Source organism: Hetaerina americana, unplaced genomic scaffold (assembly GCF_022747635.1).
Source record: "Hetaerina americana unplaced genomic scaffold, ioHetAmer1.1.p SCAF_11, whole genome shotgun sequence".
NCBI lineage: Eukaryota > Metazoa > Arthropoda > Insecta > Odonata > Calopterygidae > Hetaerina > Hetaerina americana.
This window is the reverse complement of record NW_027286181.1, coordinates 27576916-27604254: the sequence shown is the minus strand read 5'-3', so window position 1 is coordinate 27604254 and position 27339 is coordinate 27576916. Positions and strand designations below refer to the sequence as shown.

The 27339-nt window shown below is 40.2% G+C and overlaps 1 protein-coding gene across 3 annotated transcripts in view; it reads right to left on the bottom strand.

Annotated features, from left to right (window-relative positions):
* Lmpt (four and a half LIM domains protein limpet) overlaps positions 1 to 27339 on the bottom strand; it is a 946158-nt gene that overhangs the window by 593123 nt on the left and 325696 nt on the right. The window contains exon 1 of one of the 3 annotated variants that reach the window (XM_071599516.1): positions 13231 to 13550. The exons of the other annotated variants lie outside the window; for them this stretch is intronic. Coding sequence (XP_071455617.1) covers positions 13231 to 13544 — 314 coding nt within the window. The 5' untranslated portion in view covers positions 13545 to 13550. Of the gene's footprint in view, positions 1 to 13230; positions 13551 to 27339 lie in introns of those variants that run through there. 3 annotated transcript variants of the gene reach the window in all.

Here is a 27339-nt window from a genome sequence, read left to right as displayed (position 1 = left end):
CCCCAAGCTTTTACAGAGACCTACCTCTTTTAAGAAGTTTTGAATTGAGGATAGCAATGGCCTGACACGTCGATTGTCAAGGTTCTCATCCTGGGTGTGGTAAATTGGTGCTTTCTTTTTTGTTGCAAATCACTCAGTACGTCACTGAGATACACCACTTAATAATGCACACATACCGATTGATGTGAAGTTTTACTTTTATACCACCAGTGCCTTATGGGCCGGACAATAATTTTTACTCGGACAAAATTACTCTCGAATTCCGCTCACACTTCCTATTTATCGCTTCTATTCATTTTGTAAAATCCCCATACCCCTCAGTGATCAACGTTACAAACAGTCGCGTACTGCCTTCAATAATATCCTTTTAAGAAAAGATTTAACGAATATGCGTAATAATTTGATTGATGTGTGGTGTATTCTATTATATGTAACAGCTTATTTTTTTAGTTTATCTTATTTATTCTTCTTGCTGATTGATGGATGTAAATGAGATGGGGATTATCTTGTTTTGTTAAAGATATTTGTGTTTGGAAGTTTCCTTTAAGTGTACTTTTGTTTTACTGACTGATTTTATCTATTATGTTTTGTGATTAATTGGGATCTGTGTGCCATCTGACAATGTCTATCAGCACGTGTTTTTTTAAATAATAATAATAACAATTTTCTACAGTCGAATTACCAGTTCGGATTTCCTTTTCGTTCACTCTAAAATGTAACTTAAACAATATGCTAAATTTCTGGAATTTTCCCTATCGTCTTGATGCGAATATTCGCATTAAAAGCGTTCAATCGTTTCCGTCACGAGGAAATATATCGCTATTCTGTGTCCGTGGCTATTTGCAAGCTTTCCGATTTATTCGCTGGCTAGAATTCTTAGAAATTACCATAAGGGACTCTAATTTATTATCGATTATCCTCATGAATGCGTCAACGAAACAAAAACGACGCCTCGTATTACGCATATAAATCCCCCTACTGTACTTTACGACTCCCTAGCCACCGTCGGTTTCTCAAGAAATGAAAAGAATTGAAAATCTAGAAATCAATTATGTTTTCCAAACGTACTCGTAGATCTGTTACGGACTACGAAAAGAGAGCAAAGGTAAGGTTCCTCTGTGGACTGGGTATCTCTCTTCTAACCACCTAATCCATACTAAAAACTAGTCAATCGAAGAGCGTACGTAAAATATCTCGAACCGCAACACCATGAGCCATATTTGTGGTGTAAGCCTTGGGAACCACTGGAATATTCCAAGAAACTGCGGGAGATGCCCCAACGGTAACTTTTAACAGAGTCATCCGCAAATATGAATTTCAATGCAAACATTTGAGCGCGTAAAAATCATTCGCCTTGACCGAGATTCGAATCCGAATCCCTCGATGTCCGGCCGAGTGCTTTAGCCAATTAAGCTATCGCACGTCCACTTAAACTCTAACATATAAAGCCCCAAAAATTTTAGTCTCGATAGCCTAACTGGCCGAAGCACTCGGCCGGGCTTCAAGGGATCCGGGTTCCAATCCCGGTCAAGGCGAATGATTTTTTTACACTCCGAAATTGTCGCTTTGAGACCTCTGGAATATATCGATAATATATTTAAAGATCAAAGAACCATTGACAATGTAAAAAAATAACTAACTGGGCTTTTATCAACCACACGAATTAGGAAATTAGAAAATCCTTCGTATGTTATATGGGAGGAAAATTTGGACAATGGGAAGTAGGGAAAAGTCGAGGTTGGAAGCAATGGAAATGTGAATTTAGCGAAGGACGACATGAACAAGTAGGACAGATAATAAAATCAATATTGAAGTCCTATTAGGAGTTAAAAGAGGAGAGAAATTTGAGAAGAGAGTTGGAGAAAAGGAAAATTAAATCTGCTGAGCATGTTCTGAAGCAAAACACTCCTTTCCAGAAAGAATAAAGGAAGAAAGTCCTTGAACGAACAGAAAGAGGAAGGCCAAGAAAGGAGTTCCTGGATTACACTATACGAATTATGGATGTTACAACAAGAGTAATTTAAATAAACAGAAATGAATAGAGCCATATGAATGATGATGATGTCCTGTCCTTCAAGGAAAATTTTGAAATGGATGAAATAACACCCTATTTTATTAGCATACTTATAAATTGTTTGCATGTGCACACGTTTGAGCAAACTCTCGTACAAACCTGGGAATATATATGTCCATAAAATATTCTTGCATTAGTTGCAGTAGTCCAGGGGTAAAGTGTTGGACTACGGACCGGAGGGGCCGGGTTCGATTCCCAGGAAAGTCACTCGGGGAACTCTCCGCTCCTCCCAAGCTAGGTACTAGATCTTCCTTGGAAATCATAGCCAGTACAGGGAAAGGATCTGGCCCCCCTACCCTCATGTGTGAATTGTTGACACACCGTCGAGTTTAGTACTGTCCGAACTCAACCATCACCTACCCAAACCAAAGCGTTGATTTACCTTGTTAATTCTGGCCTTTGTATCCGTGTTTACGATTGATATTACGGGAAATTTTTCCAACTTTGTTGTTCTAAGGACAGAAAAATTTATTTTAAGATATTGGTACAAATTTAGTCCCTATATTTTATATCTTTCCGATCAAAAAAATAGCAAATTATTTTCGAATGATTGTTCTCCGAAGGGAATATGTACCTAGCGCAATCATCATATTTCCATTCATATTATTTAAATAAAAGCGTCCTTGAGATAAAATAATTTCCAATTTTTAATATAAGCAGGAAAGTAAGTTAATTCTAGCCCTCGTAATTGTTTACGATTGATATTACGGGAAATTTTTCAAAATTTGTTGTTCTAAGGACAGAAATTTTTTTTTTAAAGATATTGGTATGAATTTAGTCCCTGTATTTTATCACTTTCGGACCGAAAAAATTGCAAATTATTTTCGAATCATTGTTCTCCGAAGGGAATATGTACCTAGCGCAATCATCATATTTCCATTCATATCATTCAAATCAAAGCGTCCTTGAAATGTTTATAATTTCCATTAGTTCTCTTTCGCATACGTTCAATATAAACACTGGAAAGTAAATAAAATACTAGTGTCTACTGCTTCCGGTTGCTGTCTTATCATCAAATTCTCATAAATACACCGACTCCACTGAGCTAAATGCTCATTGACCAACGAGGTAATCTCTTACATTCGATTCTATGAGTCTTTTTTCGTGACGCAACACAATGATAAGACTAAGGTACCCAAAATATGGGTTCATTCGAAATGAATAGTTTCATTATTTGACCGGATACACACGTGTACCTAATTTCACGGCCGAAAAGGGCGAATATTCCGCGGAGAGAGTAGATGTTTACTATTCCCTTTCACTCCTCCGAGGTTGAGAGAATATGAAGAGCATTACGAATGCAAATAGCATGTCCGATTCGATGAATGAGGCACAAGGGCCAATCCTATTGGATTCTGTACGAATTAACACGGCTCCGTGAAGCGAAGTCAAAGAGGCGGCCGTAGAACCGAGCTAGCAGATATACGTGACGGGAGTGAAAGCTTAAAAAATTTCAAATACGTGACAAAGCATTTCACTCAAATCTTCCCGCACCGATCATATGTGACGTTCTCCGACGTCAAAACCGAAATCAACGACCAAGCAACAAGTCACGCGGTGAAGTGACGCACATCACCTTAAGAAACTTCGTTTGAGGTCGTCCCGAGTCAAATCAGGCGTGTGAGTGTTTTCCATTACATCTAGCGCCACGCTTACTAAATTCACCTTGGTAAGTACCCTGTCTCGCACTAGCCATGGATTCTGCAACTTGTGAAAGCACGATCGTGGACAAAACAGATTCAAACCCTATGACAGCTTAACAAAGGGCAAGTATTAACCGTGGAGTACTCCAGTTGGTGGGCATTCACTCTTTAGATAAACTTAACTTTACTTGGCGAACTTGGTGACAAAAATTGAGATGTGCCACCGACTTATCGTGGAATACCTTAACACCGCAATAAAAACTATACATTTACATTATAAATACTGGTAATTCAGATTTATTCACATAACCAACTCAAATATGATATCATGCTATTTTTTTGCCATTCAATTGCAAAAGTGGTTCACGTTTTCGTAAAATTTGATTGAAAGCCAAACATTATGTTTTACTTAATCGATAAAAATGACTTCAAAGGTTTTGGGATTACGATAATTTCCCCATGCTATACCAAGTTAAGAGTAGGCGTTCGATACTTAGAACATTGCACACGAAAGGACTTATTGTGATTTCAGATGATTAAACGAATGTCGGTCCGATACCTTAAAAATTGATAAGGTAAAATTAAAAGTTATGGTATGGGAATCAATAGTGGAGAGTCTATTTAAAGCTTGATCGGCATTTATGAAAGAATTTAGATTTGATTGTTCAACATTTTAACTGCTTTTACTGCTAAGTGTTATTGAGTGCTGGCAATTTTTCGTAATCACACATCATAACCGTTTGAACAACAGCATAGAGAGACAAATGCTGGTAATATATATAATGGTATTAATGGAATGATATCTTCTTCTACACCAAACCATGGCACGATTCTGCATACCCATCAACTATTACTTGCAGCCGCGGCTGTGTGCTGTTAGAAGATGAACGCGTTAACGCTGAACTTTGACGACAAATAGAGTTTAAAATATGCCGAAGATAGAATATAATTTAACGAAGCAAGATTTAATGAGTACCATTGAATGTACAGCACGTCAATCAGCAATTTCTAACTCAGTTCGTTTAGTACTCTCCATCTGCAAGCATACAACACAATTTTTTTTACACAAATTTCACTTAATTGGGTCTAAACGGAACAAAAGGACGCTAAGAACTCCTGTTTTAACTTTTCGTCGTTAAGCTCCTTAATATCGTACCTGAAAATGAAGAACCTTTTGGCATGAATATTCATGAAAAGCTGGCATATGCAACAAATGTGCTTCATGGCTTTTCTACCAATTCACAGCGTATTCTCAGTTTCAATTTCATTCCAGTTCCCTCCACTTACGTTAAAACGAATAAGGTTCCAAATAAAAGTGTAAAAGTTTTAATGAGAGGAAAAACATGGCTGGTGATTACGTGGCTTATTCAAGGGCAAAAGAGAGAAAAAATTAGAGTGGTTGAAGGTGAAAGATGATAAGAACTTAAGATTACACGCAACGTGGTAACTAGCAGCAGACATTCAAGTCGGCTTCGGAAGACTTGACTCTACAAAAAGAAACGGGAAATGGGGAAGAAAATAGAAACTTGTGCGGTAGTTTGTTTTGGAGTTTATCTATTCAGGTAAATGAAACCATTTTGGCCATTAATAAACAATATAAAATGCAGCTACGTGACGACACCGTGATTTATTTATATTATTTTAATAACCGAGATTTTTATTGCAACAACATCTTCCGGGAACTATTTACACCCAATTGTTTTACAAAAATGATCCTTAAGAGGAAAGAAAGCATTCCGCCGTTTCAACATCTTGTTCAAGCAGCAGAACTCGCCTGTTAAATAGTAAAGGCTATGCTTACACTGCGATAAATGTTAAATACTTAGAACTACCAATGGGTTTGCATATAATCGCTCAAACTTACGAAATGCGTCTCCTCTGTTGACGATTACTTCAAAGAGAAGCGACAACCAACTTTCTTGCGAAATGACGCACATATTTTTCTTAAAAGGAAATGATATAGCCTCCTGTTTAATAAGTTTCAAGTTCACAGAAATAATTCAGAGACGCTTGAAAGTGCGACCGATGAAATTTATATCGAAACGGAAATATCAATTCTGTTACATAAGATAGATCGGTGAAATTATTAAAGGAATCGAATAATGTCACAGTTATAACACAACAACAACATGCTATCAAATAAAAAAGAAAGAATATTTCTGCCTGTTGAGCCATCATCAAATACTATTGCACCTCAGCAGCATCACGTCAGGAGTTGTACCTCATGATGGCCTAGCGGGACAAAACTAACTGTACTCCATTTTTAATTAAACAAACTGTGGATCTTAAGAAAGTTAATTTTACTTATGTGAGTGACAATGTCTCCAATCCACGCGGCGACGCCTGCCATGGTGATTTGAACGAATGGAGTAATGTTACGACGAAAAGCAACGAGTGGGAGGCGTACCCACTAAAATAAAATTCGGAATAAAATGTGCATGAGGTTTAACACCTTTAACCAAAACCATGGTTACAAGAAAATAAAAAAAACCACCTAAAAATATTTCTCCACATCCAGTGTCCAGGGCAATTAATTTCCTAATTTCTGACTCGAACAATTGTATTTATTCATTTACAGAGAATTACCGGACGTTTATAAAACGTGTCATCATTCCCTCTTATTTATGCATTTACATAGAATTGCCGGAGGTTTGTAAAACGTGTTATCATTCTTTTTTATTTATTCATCTACATAGAATTGCCGGATGTTTACAAAACATGTTATCATTCCCGAGTACAGCAAAAGAGTTTCGTTAACACCAGCCGTTCCAAGGCGTGTCGCCACGATTCTGACTCTTCCCTTTCAACCGCGTCAGGTTCCAATTCGACAGGATGTTGATCATTAAAAATTTTCATATTAGCAAAATTAGAGAGATCAATCGCCTAGTACAGCAGAGGAAAACTTTCTCGTGCAAGGCAATCGTGCTCACTTCCGAACGAAAGGCGAAAGTCGCCTCAATTGCCCAGCAGATCGTTCTAATTGAAGGTGGCATTGCACGCTCATCCAAGTGTTGAATTAAGGTTAATGCCACGACCCAATCGACTGAAAAAAAATAGTGACTTTTTCGCTCTAAATGGCTTCAACGCCCACAATTCAGGCCGAAGGCAGTTTCGCGGTTCATTGCTCTGAATTCTGCCCTCCTCTGTGGCGGTTAAGATCGCTCGCTAAGAACAATGAAGGATGAACTGCGAAATATTTCAAGAGAAGTGGGTGAGAAAATCATTCAAGAGTCGCAGGCTTTCGGCACATCTAACTTCCCGTCCTTTGAGTTGAATATATTTCAATGCATCAAGGCGTGACGTTGGTGCACACATTACACGTAGCACATATTCGTAATGAAACGTATACTTGAAGACACAAGACAGTTTTCAATTTCAAACAGAATGTTAAAATAAAAAAATCAAAGTCAGTTTCAATTCTATTTCAACTTCGATGTCCGAAAAATTATTTTGTCCGTAACCTAAGGATTCCATGAGAAAGAAAGAATAATAACACAGATCAGCTACGTTTTAGCAATATTAAATGCATTTAGAGTAACTTTGTGAAATTCCTTCATGTAAGAGTAGTATTTAGGGGAGGCGACCGACAGCTGAAGCCATTTGCGCCATAGGAGATGGACAGGAAAGGATGAAGGGTGGAGAGAAACCCGGCGTCGGCATTAGCCTACTCTTTGCGAAAGGCGCCATGGGGTCCGCAGCTTTACGTCCCATCCGACGGACGGCGTACTCACTCAAAGTGCCCTCCACAAAGCACCTCAAGTAGGGATCGAGATACCACTGAAAAATATTCAACACCGCCGGGATTTGAACCCGGGCCTTCTGGGTGGGAAGCCAGTACGATAGCCACCACAACATGTCGATCCCTGATATTCTTTATTTGATTGATAAAGCGTAAGGTTTTCCACACTTTTTTTCAAACACGCCAAGACAATGGTTTCGTAGTAGCTTGACATCATCAGGTGAGATGTCAGGTCGTCTTGTAATTTCACCTAATATTGTAGAGCTCCTACGAAACCTGCGTCCAGTTGTATTGCAATAATTTTAAGAGAACATAATCACTCTTTCTCATTTCAATACGTTTCAATGCGTTGGCGACACCGAACCGCGATTGCTGAAAATTTGGTTGCTGTGCCAAAAATCATTCAAACTGTGTAGGCCTACTCCACATCTGTACATACTTTACATACTTTTCCCATATGAGTAACACACATTCTGAAACCCGCTTAGCTTTACATTTTACATTTATTCGGCATAGTTTGATAGCTATAATCATGAGTATAAGTTGATAAATATGAAGTTGCTGAGTTCAGTAGTTTAATTTTCGTCTCAATATCGTATATTCTGACTTGGCGGAGACCAAATGCGCTATTCAAATAAGGTGACTGTCTACACGGGGATAGGGACATTAACAAGTGGACAGAATTCCGGCTAAAACGACTGAATGCCTTTTAATGCGTCTGGCAAGGGAGAGAACTTGGAGAGCTCTAGTGGCCATAGATAATCTTCTCTCCTGACTCATGAGAACCTGTCACTGAAGGCCTTGCCAGCAACACTGATAAACGTAAGCCGGTTTCGAAACGCTGTTTTAAATACGATACATATTTCAGGAGGTTGTATGGAGATTTCAACTGTACGACATTTCGTCATAACTTCCTTTACTTGAAGCCCTAAGTGCACTCCATCAAATGAAGATAGTTAAACAAGGTCTTCCCGTTTTAATTTTAATAAAAAATGACATAAGAATTCTATGATCCATATTCTCTTTTGGCAATGGAGGACTCCAACCCGAGGAATTATGAATTAATGGTGCAGAAATACATGTCGTCCTTACGATAAACTGATATCATCCGCGCAAATATATGAAAACTGTAACAGCGTTAACTTAACAGCACCTTTCCACCCTATTTTCGACATAATAGAAAACAATTTGTGGGAAAAAATAGCATAAATTTAATGGTTTCAGAAATTAACGCCTCACAACCAGTCCAAAATAAGTTTAAAAGCAGGTTTTAAAAATTGATAAGAACTTAAAAGAGCGCTTAAAAGCTGTTTATTCACATTATATCTTAATACGAAGTATGATCCCACCCAAAGGGCCCGGGTTCGAATGCCGGCGGCCGCAGATATTTTTCAGTGGCATCCCGATCCCTACTTGAGTTACCTTCTGGAGGACACTTGTAGTGAGAGAGCGAGTACGCCGTCCGACAGATGGGAGGTTAACCTGCGGACCCCTTGGCACCTTTCGTTAGGAGTAGGCTGATTCCGACGCTGGGTTTCTCTCCCCCTTTTATCCTTCCCTGTCCATCCCTAATGGCGCAAATGACCTCAGCTGTCGGTCGCCTCCCCTAAATGCTACTACTTCCTCCTTAATAATATTAAAGCATAATTAGCTAGAGCATGACTAGATTGTTCAAAATAATTATCTATTTGAAGACAGTTTTTTTTGGAATCATTACTTCTTAACATTGGTATCTCGATGCTTCGTGGAGAGCACTTTGAGTAAGTGCGCCGTCCGTCGGACGGGACCTTAAGCTGCGGACCCCTTGGCGCCTTTCGTAAAGAGTAGGCTAATGCCGACACCGGGTTTCTCTCCACCCCTCATCCTTCCCTATCCATCCCTAATGGCGCAAATGACCTCAGCTGTCGGTCGCCTCCCCTAAATACTACAAATCCGAAGTACGAATCGACGGGTGTTACATTACTCTCACTACTCATCAATAATACATTAACTAAGTCGACACATTGATTCGTGCAGTCACGAACCACATTAAAGGCTAACTCTAGGTTCACATTATGCGCGTCAGTCTAATATGGAATAAAGAAAATAAATAGATTCGGAGGAAAGAGAAGAATAAGAGGGGGGTGGGAAGAGTTCATTCATTTCTATGATCACGCAGAAGTATGTGTGTCGACATTTGTAATGGTAAAAAGGTCACCTCCTAGCGAGGTTGACGTTAAGCCCGCGGGTTGACTGAACGATGACTGCTGGAGCTGGATCCCATTGACACGGAAACTTGCATTCGAAGATTGGAGGATGAACGTACGTATATTAGGAGATTTCGAAATGTGACGCGCTGGATGGGAGGTTGGAGAAAGTGAGCCTCAAGCGAGACGAAGGCACACGAGATAGGGTGTGAAATATAGGCATAGGTAAAAAGCTTTAAGTAAGAGAGGGACATTAAGAGTGGACTTGGGACAGTCAAAGGATATGATTTTTGAGAGGAAGACGGAATCTGAGGAAGGAAAAACATGACAATGGGAAGTAAAATTATGAATTATCTAGAACCGTGCTCGAGGAGAAAGAGTAGATAAAAAAAGTTACCGATATCCTTTAGAGAGTATTTACCAGGCCGTGTAATGATACTCGGAAACCTTTAATATGTATTCCGTTAAAGTGGATTATCTTCCGGTTAAGGTGTGGTTTGGGTGGACACACTAACTAACGACATATTGCCAAGTCTAACATGAGAAGTAAATTGGTTAACAACTAAAATAAAGTTAAACCATAAGAAAATACGTAAAAAAGAGCATCCACAATTTCCAATCTGGAAATTACAAAGTCAATTACACGAACACGATCCACCAATTTCTTCAGGATCGAGAAAAAACGTCAAATTCAACCTCAAACAAAAGAATGAGGTAAAAAAAGGTATGATGGCGCAAAACAATTCGCTGAAGGATTGTGAGAAATAACTACATATGAGACATTTGACCTGGAGGTGTTTTTTTGACACAAACAGGATGTAGGGAAATTATACATATATTCAACCAAGAGAAAAACGAATCCATTTGGGCAAATTAACTCCTGACGGCAACGAAAACACTTCATTGAATTTTAATGGGAGAACACAAGCTGCTACTACGCGACGATGGACGAAATATTGGTAAATCATGACTAGAAAACCATACACGTTCACCGGCCACGGTGGTGGCGGGGTAACGTCCTCGTCTGTCGATGCAAGGGTCGCGGGTTCGAATCCCACCTGGGTGGGTTTTCCTCCATCTAAGGCTTCTGTGTTTGTAATCGTTTCGATTGTTGACGCTGTTAATAAACCGAAGTAAAGGCCGAAAAGTGCTGTTTTCGGACTAAGGCTAAATAAATGGCGGGAAACACTTCTAAGATTCAGTCAGTGCCGCCCTCGGAGAATGCGTCTGCTGAGGAAGGAGGCAATTGGGGGAAAGAAGAAAACCAAGAGAGATACGACCAATCCTCCACAACTGAAGCGATATTCTAAAAGTCTATTCTGAAATCCATGCGATGCTACATCGTAAAATTAATATCCGTGATAAAGAAAAAAAATTGACAGTTGAAAGATAGCTTTTAACCATAAAAGTTGGAGCCTATAAAATTGCTGCTCTCAGATATATCAAACAAATAGCTGGTGTAAATTGTCAAATCGCGAAGCCCTTATACGAATGGAAATTCACAACGAAATATGATTTTAAATCTGATGTCCTCATTTCATAACACGATAATGACATATTTTCGATTCTCAATTGCGAAAATATCATAGCTGTACTTGAATCGACAAAATTGTGCGCCTACGCTTTCTCATTGCAATATCTAAAGAACCTCAAATGGGCTTGCAATCCACCATTGAGCCGATCACATTAAGGCATTAAAATTAAGAAAGTGGATGATTTATCCCCTAGAAACGGAAAAATACCAAGAAGGGCACACGACGAAACGGTAAATAAATAAGCTCCACGTATCATTTTTACAAGTTACGTTTTGGTTTAATGTGGCTGAACTGACTGGCAGAGATTGGAGGAACTTCTGCAACATTATATGCTCTGGTAAGGCTAATGCGAATATGTATTAATAGCACGCCCTATATTCGGGTTGATAGCAATCATTATTCCGCGAAGGTCGCTTTATGAAGGGCATATAAATATGAATGCATACATTCAAAGAACTTAGCATGTATGCCGAAAGACCTCAATCAGTAGGTTGCTACAATATTACGATACTTTCACCGAGGACCGCGGTACAGGGCTGTGCACTGTAGTCCCAAGAGGCGCCCCTAACACTCGCGCCTCCGGCTTGAAATTGACCGCCACTAATTGGATAAGTGGTGCGGTAGACAAGTGGTTATAGCGTTGGATTTCTGATTAGAGAGTACGGGTTCGGTTCCAGGTTGACTGACGCCTCTGGCCACCCTCAAATTTACCCAAGCTGTGTGATACTCAGGGTACGAGGTTTTCCAGGGCAAGCTAAGGCGGAACAGGGGAAGGATATTATTACCCTAATGCGTGAATTCCAGACGACATAGGGTTTAGCATTACGAGAGCTCTACCATCGGCTATCAAACCAACTTTCAGGTTTATTACTGTGGTTTCTTGGTTTAATTGGGTGCACAACGCCCCTAACTGGAAGCCGGTGGCTGACTTAAGCATGCTAAGCATTGCTGTACCCACCGGGTACACCGACAAATTTTCTAATTAAGTTTTCGAACACATTGGCGGACACAAACAACTTGAACGAATTATATACTATGACGTATGTAAAACAATGTCTTTGGAAGAAACTTCTCAGAAGTTTTTCACAAATTTAATTTATTTACGCCGATATATGAAAACTCAAAACGAAAAATAAATGAAGAAAATGTTTCCTCAATGATCATTGGCATAGGGACGTAAATTATCTCATGGCGGAACTGTCCCAATCTGGGAGGCGTCAATCGGAGGGAGCCTTAGGCTTTACGAAACTCCAGAGACATCCGGGTTATGCGTGGCCCGAGGAATCCCGGAGACTACCTGGAGGAACGAAAGTGACCCAACTATGCTGCAGTGCCGACAGGCAACAAAGACTTTGAATGGTATACGCCCGTTAAATTACCCGAAAGGTTCCTCAGAGGCCATAATAAATGTTAGTGTATCCACGAGAGATTCCTTCTAGCCCTAGGTAAGCAATTTCCAGGCCATGCGAGCGCCTTCGTAAGTATATCTTAGTATGTGTCATATTTCCTCAACGAGTGATCCAAAATATGACATTTACGGGAAATGAAAATAGGGCGAGGAAAATATTATCTCAAGCGTGTAATTACCGCTAAACATCGATTAATCCGCCTACCATAAAGAGTGATTGACATTAAAATTGACATTTTGATTTCAATTAAGTTGCAAATTGAGTACACATACGTGCTATGACTGAGGTATAACTGTGCAAACAACAGCACTAAATCATGGCAGCATTTAGTACTCCAAAGACCGTCGTACAACGGGATACTTTCTCATTAATATGATTTTAATCGTTTCTGAAAGAATCAAAAACATTCCAGACACGGAGAAACTTAAACGTTCTGTACCAGATTGGCTATGCATGATGCAAAGCCATCCATTCATTTATTTGATCTCGTTGCATGAAATAATTAACTTATTTGTTTCTATTGCGTAATTTAGCCAAACAGGTTGCGACACCGAAAAATATCTATCTTCAAATAACGTCACAGAATGTTATTCCATCACCACGACTGAGTCAGGAGCCAGATAAAACGTGAGCGTTAATCTTACTTCTCTCCATCGCCGCATTTGCCTCCGCGGCAGCACCCTTCGCCCACGTGGGGTTCCTTCGTCAACTCCTCGTTCCGTGGACTCTGCGACCGGCTTCCCCGTCGCCGACGTCTGACCGCGTAATTCCTTTCCCTCGAGGGAAACCTCGGCGTTTTCTTCTTGTGGGGGCTGTCGGAGCCCGGGGAAGGTGAGGATGAAGAGTCACCCTTCATGGAGGACGAGCGGGTCGGGGTTTTCTTGAGACCACCCTGTTGTTCCTTTCCCATCCGGCCGACTCCCTCGGGAGAGCCCTCCTCAGCACCCATGATTCCCATTGGAATCTCACGAAGAGCTTCGAAATCTCAACTTTAATCGCGATTCCACCAAAACACCACGAAAAGAAAGATCCCTCACACTGATAACCACAGCTTCGTTTTTTTCTTTTTCTTGGCAACACACCTGTGAACACACCGATTAAGGCACCAACCGAATCTCCCGTCCTCTCATACAGCACTGATAACTAATGAAAACTCGAATGGATCTCACAGGCAAGTGGAATTGTCTGAAAATGACACACTCAATAAAACACTTGAGAGGCGGTTCGAAACACTAGGAAGGTAATGATGCGATTCTAAGACTAATCGCGTAGTATCACCACACTCAAGCGGAGAGAGAGAACGAATAAAAATCTCCAAAATGCGCACTTTTCGAGAAAGAAATGAAGCGACCATTCATGACACCCACAGATCACACACTAATCCAAGATCCAAACGGTTATTCCACTCTCGGCACAAAAATAAGGGTCTGGGAAATGGACACAAACTCTTTTTAAGAGCCGAACTGCCGCCACGACCAACGATGTCTCCCTTCCTCTCGACAGACTCCGTCGGCGGTAGTTAAGAGCGGTTGAGAGACAGAGAGAGAGGGAGCCGCGAAAGGGAAATTCAATCCTCTCGAAAACCTCCAGCGCGGCTCTCAGCACGGCTCACCCTCGGAGAAATCACGACCGCCAAATGAGACGCACTCGTGACACACGAGGAAAGGACCAAAATCTCAATCTAAAAAGACTCGTTCACGCGGGGCGGTACAACTCGACAACAACACAGCGACGACGGCAACTGAAAGCGTGAGGTCCCATCACACCACGTCAGTTCGCCCGCAAACACTCACTCCCCCCCCTCCTGACCAGCTGATTGGAAGCGAGCGCAGCCAACGCCACCGCCGAGACTCGAGGCTTGCTGGGGTCACGGGAGGAGGGAAATATGTTCCGATTGGCCGGTCTAGCACGCCTTCGAGAGTAAGAGTGAGCGTGACTGCGGAGGAACTCGGGCGGGACGAGAAGTGGGGGAGGGAGTGTTGTGAGAAATGAGAGGGTGGGGGGAACGAAGGGGGGGCGGGCGGAGAAGCACGGTCTGGAGTGGGAAGGGAGAAGGGGGAAAGGACGGAGTGCCGTGCACTGCATGGGGCGAAGGACAAACGGGGAAGTGCTGATGCAGAGAGAAGAATGGGAGGGGAAGTAAGTAAGGAGGGAGAGGAAGAGTGAGGTCGGTAAGGGAGTGAGGACACAGCGGATGGGAGAGGCGGCAGCAACGGGGACGGAGTAGGGGAAGGAGGACGAAACTGGGAGGCCTTTCCCGGAATGCAGTGGAAGAGTGACTGAGACGCGTTGCTGGGAAATGTTTTACTTTTGGAAGGGAAATGCGAAGTTATATAGGACGTCCAGTGGACACCCCAGTTGCCCAGTAGTATTGCCGTGGGTTTCCAACAAACGCCCGATGTTCTGATTGTCTTGTCCCCAGACAATGTGGTACGACGACTCTGCGCGTTTGTGCAGACGCCGACGTAGTCTACTACATTTCGTCTGATGGTTTCTGAGCTTACAATGGCGATCTTTTCCCTGGGAACATTAGGGAAATCGTGTACAAAGAAGCAGGAGTTGATGGCAGACACCCTAAGTAAAGACGAAAAAAAAATACCGGTGAAAACTTTAATATTGAGAGTATTTTTATCTGGCTCCGAAACTCAGTCATCGAGGCAAGAGGATAGGTGTGAATGGGAAGCCTTAGAGATGTGGGTGAGGAGTAGAATGAAAAAAGAAAACGGGCGGAAAGGTAAACCAACGATTAAGTTCTTGGCATGGTGGAAAAGGAGAAATGTTTTTTGGGAGACATTTGAAGAAGGCAGTACAAGTGGATGCAGAAGATTTTGAGAATCAGTCGTATGCTGAAGACAGTGATGGGAGAGAAGCCGCGAAAGCTGGAAGTGAAGATTAACCCTCACGTTTTATATATTTATTTTTATTTATTTTGGGCCATATTTAGGGTCATATTCGGATCAAAATTAGTCTGGTGTGTATTCACACCCTGCCACACACCCTAGCGGTGGATTTCAGGGCAATAAACTTATAAAAAAATGATAAATCGAGGTGGCAGGAAATGAATAGGCATTTTGGATGAAATTAAGGGAGGTAGAACGTAAACAGAGCTACAAAATGAGTAACATTCGGGAGAGCTTGAGAATGCCGAAAGCCTGTCGGATGTCCAGTGAAATCAATCAAGTGTGGCGGTGAGTCGTATTCCAAAGGAAATGCAAAATGACGAGAGGGAGAGGAGCAGATCGAGAGGACATAGCAAATGAGAGAACAAATTGTCACCAGGAGAGACTTTCTAAAATTTCTTTTTTTTCCGAGTCCCACCCGTTGCCTCTTTCGTCACCCTAACGCCACGGAAACTTTCTCAGGGAGTAATTTTGAAGAGGAATAGTCATCCGATGACCCTGAATAATATATAAAGAATACGTATTTCACTCCCCCTCTCACCCGCAACTTACGTATGCCCACGATGGCCACGTATCAAGTGGAGAGCGGTCGCCGAAGCCTTAATCGCCTTACACGAGTATTTACTCCACTTTATCAGGTAAATAAAGCTCTCAGGAAACTATAACTGACGCAACAAACCAATTTGCATTCAAGGTTTGTGCTGGACAACGTTCAGAGCCCACAGGAAAACCAGAAAATGAAGGGTACTCCATATATATACGCTGACGCATCTGGGTGAGTTGAATTTTAAGCAAGTTAAGCGACCATTGGGCCGATAAGAATACTATTGTTCAACTGGAAGGAGGGCAGCAAGGCTGCTATTATGAGTAGCAGTAGTATTATTTAGGGGAGGCGACCGACAGCTGAGGTCATTTGCGCCATTAGGGATGGACAGGAAAGGATGAAGGGTGGAGGGAAACCCGGCGTCGACATTAGCCTACTTTTTACGAAAGGCGCCAAGGGGGCCGCAGTTTAACGTCCCATTCGACGGACGGCGTGCTCACTCAAAGTGCCCTCCACAAAGAACCTCAAGTAGGGATCGAGATACCTCTGAAAAATATTCAACACTGCCGGGATTTGAACCCGGGCTCTCTGGGTGGCAAGCCAGTACGATAGCCACCGCACCATCTCGATCCCCGCTCTGCGACCACCTTTCCTGCCCCCTTTGGATTTCTCCAATGAACCCCCCTTCCCTTCCCCCGCCATGTCTAGCACTTCTGTGATGGTTCCCCTACACTACTAATTCCCTATCCCATTATACATATCTACTACATATCTACATAATACCCCGCAAGGGGCGTGTGGCGGGGGGTGTTAGGTCACCAACCGTAAAAAGGAACAATACCACATGCAAAACAACAACATGGAAAATTACACCCACAGCAGCGCACACACTCATGCAAAAATCCCTTTACCTCTACCTTTTACCCCTATACTTGGTACTTCTTCCTTCCTTTTCATTCCTATCCATTTTAATTTTTCACAATTCTACACACCGACATCTCAAAAGCCTCCAATTTATTCCAGACATCTTGCAACGAAGACCAATTTTCCTTACTGTACGTAACCACGCTCCACATCAAAGGTTTCACTAACCTTATCTTAACCTTCTTACTCAGCATCCTTTCATTATAAAAACAAATACCCAACTCAGAATTATTAAGAATATTATATGCTTATCCTAGTTACTTAGATTAAAATATTATCCAACCGACTTGGCGTTGCTAGCAAAGTTGAAAAATTTTATTTCAGTTAAAACCTCCATCTATAATCATATTTCCATTGGTATAGAGATTATTCAAGGATATTTGATCCATCAATAAGTCCGAATGTACAGGTATAGCATGAAAAAGAAAACAAAATTTTCACCATACGTTTAAATACGTGTTTACACATTAATACCTATTAGTTATCCGGATATTCGTAAATGGAGCAAACTTTCTGGACATAAGAAAAGACTTGTAAACGTAAGTGCTTCTATGAGTAAATGAGTTCTTGGTGAGTTCTTTGTATTGATATAGTTTAATTATTTTCATGCTGCAAGAACATTTTTGAATTAGACCTAGTATCCCAAGAGTATAATCATGACGGAGCATATTTCATTCGTGCATATCAAAATTCTTTTCTTAGCCAACGAGAAGCATGCAATAATGCGATCAGGAGAGGAACTTGGGAAGAGAAAAGGGAATGCACTAGAGACCGGAAGGTGGATGGCCTGAAACCATAATTTTAAGTGACACGCCCGAATAGTTCCACTTTGAATCGCCGGAAGGTACTCACTGAAAGAGAAATAAAGCTCCTTATATGTAACTCTGAATCATTTAGAGTCAAGAGATTATCTATCGCGGCACCTTTTCGTAGAATACATTACCTACTTGGTGTGTTGATATTTCACATTGATGTTTGGCCTAATTTATGTGAAATCAAAGTCCTGTGACATTAAAAATAGGTATGAAAGTGTATGTATATATATATATATATATATATATATATATATATATATATATATATATATATATATATATAATCATTAGGTAATTTACCGGTTAAGGTAGGTTTCTGGATGGACACAGCTATCACATAAATATTTTGTGATTCCTAACAAAAATACAAGATCCAGTATCCTACTGTACTCCTATCCTACTCCACTATCCTATGGAACTGTTTGCCTAATAAAGAAAAATTATCCAGGAACACATCCCAAATTCAACAGGAACATGTTTGAATATCTGTCTACCACACTACCAAAATGACCTCATTACTGTTCTATCAGATTAAATATTTAACTGTTGTTCTTTGTGTTTGTTAGCATGTATTGTACTATATGTTTCGTTCAACTGATGTTAAATTATGTTTTGTGACTGGTTTAATTACCTTATTCTATGCATTATGTAAACTTGTTTCACTTCATAGGTTTCAAAACCTCATGTAACATGTATTCTGCTCCAAGGGACTTTGCTCCCAGAGCAATAAAAATTGTTTATTACTATTATACTCTAAATCAGGTCCCTCTTCATCTCAGAGTACTTTCTTCCTCCCTGCATCCCGTCCAACATCCCTGTCCTGTTCCTTCCCTTTCCTCGTTTGCCTAACATTCTCCCCTCTATTACAGTCTTCAACATCCCGCTGCCGGTCAATACCCCCTCCATCCACTTTTCCTGCCTCCATAGGATTGCTCCCAACAAACCCCTCTCTTCGCCCACCATACCAAGTACTTCCTCGTTTGTTTTCTTCTCGGTCCATTTCACCTTCTCCATTCTTCTCCACACCCACATTTCAAAAGCCTCCAGTCTACGTCTATCCTCCTGCTTCAATGACCACGTTTCCGCGCCGTACATAGCTACGCTCCATATCAAAGTTTTTACGAGTCTTTTCTTAACATCCTTACTCAACGTCCCCGTCATCAACTCCCTCCTCCTTGTGAAAGCCTCTATATATTTACATACATATATAATACTATCTGAATGCTCACCTTAATGTAGATGGATTTGTGATTTAGAAAATTTATACATAATGAGTTAATTCAAGTAATTACAAGTTAGTGTAATTGTAATTACACTAGTACACAATTGTAGTGTTAGTGTAAGGTAATTACAAGTTAATTTGTAATTACAATAAGTAATTACAAGTTAGTGTTGTCCGGCCGACTGCGTACAGTGTGTATTGGACTCTATGAAGTCGCTGCGGGGAATAAAATAAATAATTCGAAACATGCGACACCGGAGAATTTCTGGAGAGGAGAGGGGGGGGGGGCGGAGGCGGTTCGCCCATAATTTTGGGCCGGAAGAGGCATAATGGGTAGGGCTTCCATAAGCCTTTTGGTCAACCTTAACGGAAGTGGAGCAGGAACGTACTCAGAAATCATTATTTAGGATGGTCATAGTCGATTAATTTTCATCCCGAGTGTACGGATGTTGGAATTCAATCAAAGGGCAAACAAAGAACTAATAGCAATTACAACGCGAGTTACCTTTCATCAACTGCGAAATATGAGTGTCTCTATATGATTTTTTTCACAAGGACTTCAAAAAGGAAATGTTTCCTCTACAGTACCGTGAATTTAAAGGATCATTTAAAGTGTCTTGAAGTTGTCGCACACTATTTTCCCGCGTAATCCTACAAACAAATTAGGGAACTATTTATTTTAAACGTTTTAACAAAGTAATCGTAATCAACGGTTGAATAACTTTCATGCAAGTGCATATACGATTGCCCTTAAAATACTACTAGTTATAAAAGATGCAGTAAGCTCATGCATATCCAATGATATTTTCAAAAGTAACACCCATATTCAATACTGGTATTCAGTATTCAGTATTCAAAACTATAATTTAATGTCCATCATTTTTTTGACGATGGCAGTTAATTGAAAAAAATTGATTTTTCTTATCGAGGAAAATATCTAGAAAAACATTAATGAACGGAATAAATTTCACATTTATTCACGCCCCGTATCAGAAAATAAAAAAATAATCCGCACAACAGTCTTGCTAATTTCATCGAAAGAAATTCAGTTCTTTAGTTTAAGGTAACATTTATCAATACCAATGATCGCTTCTTATTCGAGCGTATTTTATGTACACGGTCATTATAGAAACTCTTCTCTTTACTCAGAGAACTTTGCTGGGTATTGTAATTTATGTTATCCTCTTCGTAATCTTAAGTGTTATATGAGGCATCAATAAAGTTGATGCAAACAGATATCAGGGAAAAAATATTATATCTCCACATTGGAGCTTAAGACGCGATTAAACAACCAAGAAAAAATTGTTCGTGATCTCTCACTCTCACGCCATGTTTTACTTATTTTTTCGTTGAATGTGATTTGAAAGAGAGTGAGTGAACCTAAAAGTAATCAAAATCGGGAAAAATAATTTCGGTGCATTTTCAAAGAAATGCAATAGGTATGCAGAGGTCATATGGGATTATCCCCTCCACCCCACGCTCAATATTATTATTTCTTATCTCTTATTATCTCCAGATAAAAATAAAGAAATTACTTCAAGAAATGTCTCCCATTTTCAAAAGGCTACCTACCGTTTTCTCGAGCACTTCAAGTATTATGCAACTTTCGTGACAAGTTATGATTCTTCCTTGTTTGATTATAGTTTTTGTTGCCTAACCAAGAGCCATGCGTCGCATTATTACAAACAAAATTTTATTTGTAACAGTGTAAAACTTGCTAAAATTTAGATGATATTTTATACTGAATTTCAAACTTGTAAAATAAGTGAAGTAAGAAAGTGAAAGAAAGAGAATCCAATAAAAATCCCTGTAAAAACGGGCACACAGAGATATGAACATGCAATTGACAAGCTCAGTTCCTGTTTCATATTGTGGGGATTTAAAAAACTGTGTGGCCATTGGCAGGATGTTTTTATTGAGTATAGAGTACAAAATTGATCAATTTTTCGAATATGTTGCATAAAATTTTCTTTTACCATGCCGAAACATACGTAAAGAAAACTTTCATTGCGGTAATACGCATAAGGAAGAACATAACTAAACCCGGTTCAAAGGGAAACGGTAGACTTCGCACCATATGATCTGCCGACGATCATTATGGAGGCAGCAGAAGCCTTCAACCCCCAACCGGGAAGGAGGAAGTGGTGAATAGGTGGCCATTGTTAGGGTGTGTTCCATGGGGTGGAAATCCCCCAATTGTCCCTGCACTCGTTAATACACCGGATTCTCCAGTAGGATGGGTCTACAGTAAGCGCCATTATTTTCGTCCCTTCCCTCAAGAGGATTAGGCCGGGCCTAGTCACTGAGCGAACGGCCACTCAAGTGAATGACGTAAGGGGTCACACAAAGGCGGGCACGTCTAGAAACATCCTTAGGACATGACCTTAACAATTTGACCCTAGGCAATATATGCGGATATAATTACAGCAAACATTTTCCGACACTTCCTTGCATGCACATTTGGAAATATTTAACACAATTAATATTAATGATAAATATTTCAATGATAGGGGAACAAGGACAGGAAACTACTTTCAATATGATCCACTCCGCGATTGACAACTCTGAACAACAATAAAACACCGAATGTGGTCATATACCCTCGACCTGTGGCTTCTCCGACGGGTGATTGGAAGACAGTTTAATGTAAAGAGGTGAGGAATTGAGTCGTGAAGGTTGTTCAACATGCCAACAAAAATTAAGTAGCGTCGAGAATACGAGGAAAAGGAGAACCACAAAGAATATGGAAATTGCAGCCATCGAGAGACATCGACGAGAATTCTGTTTGGTCTTAACTAGAGGAGCGATATTTATGAGTGAAATATAAATATGAAAATAAAATCAAATTATCAAGAAGGTTGTAAGGAAGGAAACTCATTGGATCGCAGTAAATAGTGGTGTAGAATGGAAAGAGGGAGTGGTCAGCAATATCCAAATCGTCGGGTCACCTGTGTCCTTAGGGAGGAGACGTTGTATGTTGCATGTCCATGTGGTAGTGGAATTTCGCCTTCTTGCTTTTCAAATTCTGGAATGCATTTTATTTGATAAATTTGTTACTACAACCTAAGGTGCAATTATTTGCTAGATGATAGAATATATGCATATGCATGCGTGTACAATGAAAGGATTTTTGCATGAATGTAAGCCCCACTGTGGGTATGGGTTTACTTGTTGGCTTTGAATGTGGTTTTGTTCCCTTTTACGGGTGGTGACCTAACAACCCCCACCACACGCCCTTACGGTGGCTTGCGGGGTATTATGAAGATGTAGATCCATAATTGCGAATAATGATGAAGGAAACTAGGGAGCAAAAATCCTAAGATAAGATTTGAAACAAATTCATCATTTTTATCGCCACGAGACATTACGAAAAATTAAGCAACTTCCGAGAAAGTTGTTCGTGAAATAAAATGTTGCTCTACAGGGTAGTAATATAATTTTAATTCATTATTCTATTTTATTTCTATCGTATCATAACCAATGCATAATAGCATCTCGACTCGCATGATTGATTCTTTCATCTTAGATACCGCAGTGCATCGCTGTCAGAGTTTTTTGCAAAAAATGTCCATATATTGAATTTTCTAACTTATGCAAGTACGGACTGAAATGAATATCGCATTTGTTCCATGGAATTGAAATAAAGGTGTATTTCAGCTTTTTTTAATAATCAAATGAGCTGGCAATGGCTCCACAAATGTTGCAAGCAAGCTTCGAAATTGAGACAGAATAATACATTGAAATTAAACAATACATATCAAATAGTACACCTGCAATCCGCAATTGCGTACCAGTGGAGACTGACAACCCAGCCTCCACTTATCATACCATTCAGGTGACCCGCCAAGTGAGCACGGTGGTTGTGTACTTCTATAGACAAGGCACGTAATCTTACGAAGTAGATATTTCTCTCAGAGAACAATAGGATACAGTGTACATAAAAATCTCAGGCGTCACTTAGTGGAATTTACCTTTCATTTTCGAAGTGAACAGAGTAAACTTGGCCCAGTTAACGAACATTTTGGAGATGATAGGAGTTACTGGAGAGACAGACGACTTATCTGGAACATGCCTGAGACTGCACAGGTGCGGATAGCGAGCGGAGAATCAGGATGGATAGTGCTAGGTGTGGGAGTAAGGCAAGGATGTTCACTATCTCCCGCTCTTTTCAACATACGTAAATGGGGAGGAAATGATGAAGCAAGCATTAGAGGCTGGGGTGAACACATGTGGGGAACTCTAACTGATTTAATATCAGTCAGTTTTGCGGATAATCAAGAGTTAGTAGACAGTCAGCGAAAGGGTTACAATCATTGCCTAGAGCATTGCGGTACCAGTGTGATAGGTATGGGATGAGAACTAAGGTAACGAGATTTTCAAGAAAGAGAAAGTCTAAAATAAATATTAAAGTAGGGGGTCATAAATAAGAACAGATAGAACAAATCAATTATTTAGGAAGTCTTCAGAATGAGGGTGATCACAGTAGTGGGAACATTTAAAGAGGAGTCAAGCGCAAAGAAGCGTTAACAAAGATGCGTTGATGACATGCACCCTAAGTAAAGATATAAAGGAAAGATCTGTGAGAAATTTATCATAGAACGTAGTTTTATATGGCTCAGAAACTTGGTCGTTGAGGCACAGAATAAGCGTAGATTGAATGTCTTTGAGAGGTGGGCGTGCGGAAGAATCGAGCTAATGAATTGGAGGGAAAGGGAAACTAACGACCATGTTTAAGGCATGGTAGGGAAGGAAAGAAGTTAGCTGGGAAAAATTTGAAGGAGGCAGTATGAGTTGATTCAGGAGATATTGAGAGGCTGAAGACGGTGATGTAGACGAGAGAATGTCGGGAAAGCGAGGTGGAGGAAGGAAAGGAAAAGACTTGTTGGAAGAAATTAAAGGGGATAGAAATTAAACGGTGTAAGATTATTTTTTCCATGTGAGTTAGGGCTTAGGAGTACCATATTGTGTAGTGCCAGGGTCCGTCTAAAACCTACCTTAACCCAGCAGATTACCTACCACTAAGAATAATTCCGAGGTAAAAATATCTCTATAGTAATAAATTAAAAACAAATTGAATAAATTCAGGCGTGATGTGGTGGAAGTCGAACATAATGAAAAACTGATCGTAGCACTTTTCCTCTTGATAGTGAAAATTTCATTTCTTATGTTTCTTCATTTTCAATGATTTACAATGACAACAAAAATGCCACCTTGAAATCGACAACGTAATTTTCGATGCAATCTCCATTGTAATTTTCCGTTGATATAATTTTTAGCTAACTAAACTGAAATATTTTAATTTACAAAACGAGCACACTAGCTTGGAAAATGATTAAAGAAGATAGGCATCCAACCACTGATGAAATTCGCCCCCGCTGGCGTCATTCTTTCTCGATGATGTACAGCTATTGCGATTCACTCTGAAGGAAATACCTGCCATAATACTGCCTGCGAAGTCTTGGGTAAGATGGCATTTTATTTCATGAGCGCAGGTTTTCAAGCCCCAACTCCTGGGACTCAAACAAAAGGTGTAAAGAAATAGTGATGGAGAAATTCTACACGCCAACCCGACACGGCGTACATTAACCTCGATTGTCTTTTAACCACTCCTTCGTAGTGCTATTGCAAATTAGAGAAACCCTTACTATAGATGAAGGGTTGGATGAAGCTTTACAGTCAGCTGTCAATGGTTGATCGGATATTACTTCTGATTTGACCAGTCTATATACCAAAAACCGATTATTAGGACGACCCGCTATCAAATACCAAGTCGCATATATTGACTCTATCAGATCGAAAACGAATGAATAAATATGGCTAGAATACAAATATATAAACAGTAATATAACAATATAAACGAATAATTATCGATCAAGGAATTTGAGACAGCAAATGGTCTTTAAAATGCTAAAATCTGGACTTGAAGTCGAAAAGAAGTATTTCATAGTGAAACTTAGCAGTCGGCAAGAATGTTAATTTAGTTAATTATTTTAGAACCGTACAAGCCACCGCTAGGGTGTTTGGCAGGGGGTTTACACAGGCCAGACTAATTTTGACCCTAATATGACCCTACCGCGGTCGGACAATATTATTCTGCTCCCTTATCGTTCGCGGCAAAAATGATATCCTAAATCTATGTGTTCTACACAATCTCTCTAAAGCATTTGCGATATTGTTTGGTGTTTTATTTAAACATGTTAGGAATTGGAACATAAAAGGGTAAGGACAAAATTTTAACTCTGCCACCAATGGATTAATAAAAGTAATATTCCATGGAAAGGGTACCTGATGAAGTGTCATGAGTTTACGTGTTCGTAATGGAAAGGGGTTGGTGACAGCAAGTATTTGTTTCTCAAATTTCAGTCTGCATTTATACGTGGCGGTTTTTACTTCTGTCGTGAATAGAATATACGATAGTGCAATAGAAACTAAGTGGCTAAGGGAACATAATTTGATAATTTTCTTGAATAACTACATGGAAAGCTATGACGACGAACTCCAGCTACAACTCTTCCGCCACCAAGGACTTGTGGCGGGACCACCTTTCACCATTCACTTGAATATGTGTTAACTCATAAACAAACACCCTCATGCCCATGCCCACCCATATAAAACATACGATAATTGTTACATTTAAGTATTCATGAATCAATTAGTATTCCGTTTCGAGGAAGTTTACCGATTGACATCATTTACAAATCCAAACTTGAGAAGAAAACTGTGAAAATCGATGATATGCCATATCCCATAGCCTTTATCCACCTGATTCCTTCACTGATGACAGTGAAACGGAAGAAATTTAAAAAAAACCTTAATTTTCGATGCTACATGCCTTGTGGTCAATCGCTTCCTGACACACAGCCAGAAAATTTGGTGGGGGAGCTGCGTCCTTTTTCACGACGAAAACATTTTCTGTGTCACGTACGAACTTTTAAAACTTTCACCGACCTTTCTCCTATGTCAACAACGCGGACTAGATAATGGGTAAATAGACCCAGCTGCAATAGACTCCACGCTGAACAAGTGTGCAATGCGCTACCGTAGGGATATAGAGAAACTTAACCGTTATTCCATGCTATACTGAAAGTTAAACAAACTATTACGTAATAAACTAGTGTCCGACAGTTGTTTCGTGCAGGCAATGAAGAGTTTTCGAGTGATTAAATGGTGACTACAACAAGCTACATAAATTACATCTCCTAATGCCATCCTTTCCAAATCGACTCTACGAAACAAATCAGCAGAATTTGGAGAGAGATGATTTTGTCACGATAGTATGCAGAGATGTTAAGCGTGCGTTCGGCAGTAATAACATCCGAGGTATTCCGATATGTAACCATTCATGTGAGCGGAACGATTCAAATTCATATACTCTTCTTCACCAAAGGAGTTAGGCATATCATTCACGCGTTCAAATCGCCTGAGAAGCCTTTGACGAGGATAGAAAATGACGTGATTTTGATCAAGTCAGCGACACCAATCGCACATCGAAGCAGCTAACCGTGAATTGCCTCCGAACGGTGCTATTTATCTTGAAAGAGGACAAACGGCTGAGCGTAAGGGTTGGGAATTTCAGTCGTGGAATTCGAATCAATTCTTTTGGCCAAATTTACAGTTTAAAATTAGCATTCATCTTTGAAATCAAAGTTTCAGATGAGACAATGTGCATAATATGTCAATTTAAATTCATTCTTCTAATAATTAATTACATTATTAATTAGTTTACATGTACTCCAAGCATTATATTAAGATATTAAATAAAATACCAAATTTAAATGATTGAGTAAAACACCGATTTATTCATGATGTATATAGGCATATCTGGTCACATGTCAACGAGTGTATGTGAACGCAAATAATTTGTGCATTACCTATTATTTGTGAATGTATGGCTGTTGCCATAACACCTCCCACCACACGCCCTTAGGGAGGCTTGCGGGGATGGTTTAGATGTAGATGAGGAGTAATAAGGCATCACCACTAATTAGTCAATCTTAAGACTGATTTAGGGCAGGTATCCACTCAATTTTACTAGCCGCTAACCATTTATTCTCCCGGTACGAAAAACTCTGTAAGCCGTCTGAAAATGACACATTAACAGGACAGAGAATCCAGTTCTCTTCACTGTGTTCCCTATGGTTAAATATCCGACAAATCACACTATGTGGGTGAAACTCAGGGTGCCCAGAGCCACCATCCGAAATCTAACCCGCGCCCTCCGATCAAGAGCCAAGCTCTCATTCCACCGGAGAACCACCCCGACAAATCACATGTTTCAGCTAATTGTCCTCCTTGCGCTTAACAAAAAAATAAAATTGCAGAATTTGAAACATCAAGCAAAGCTATCA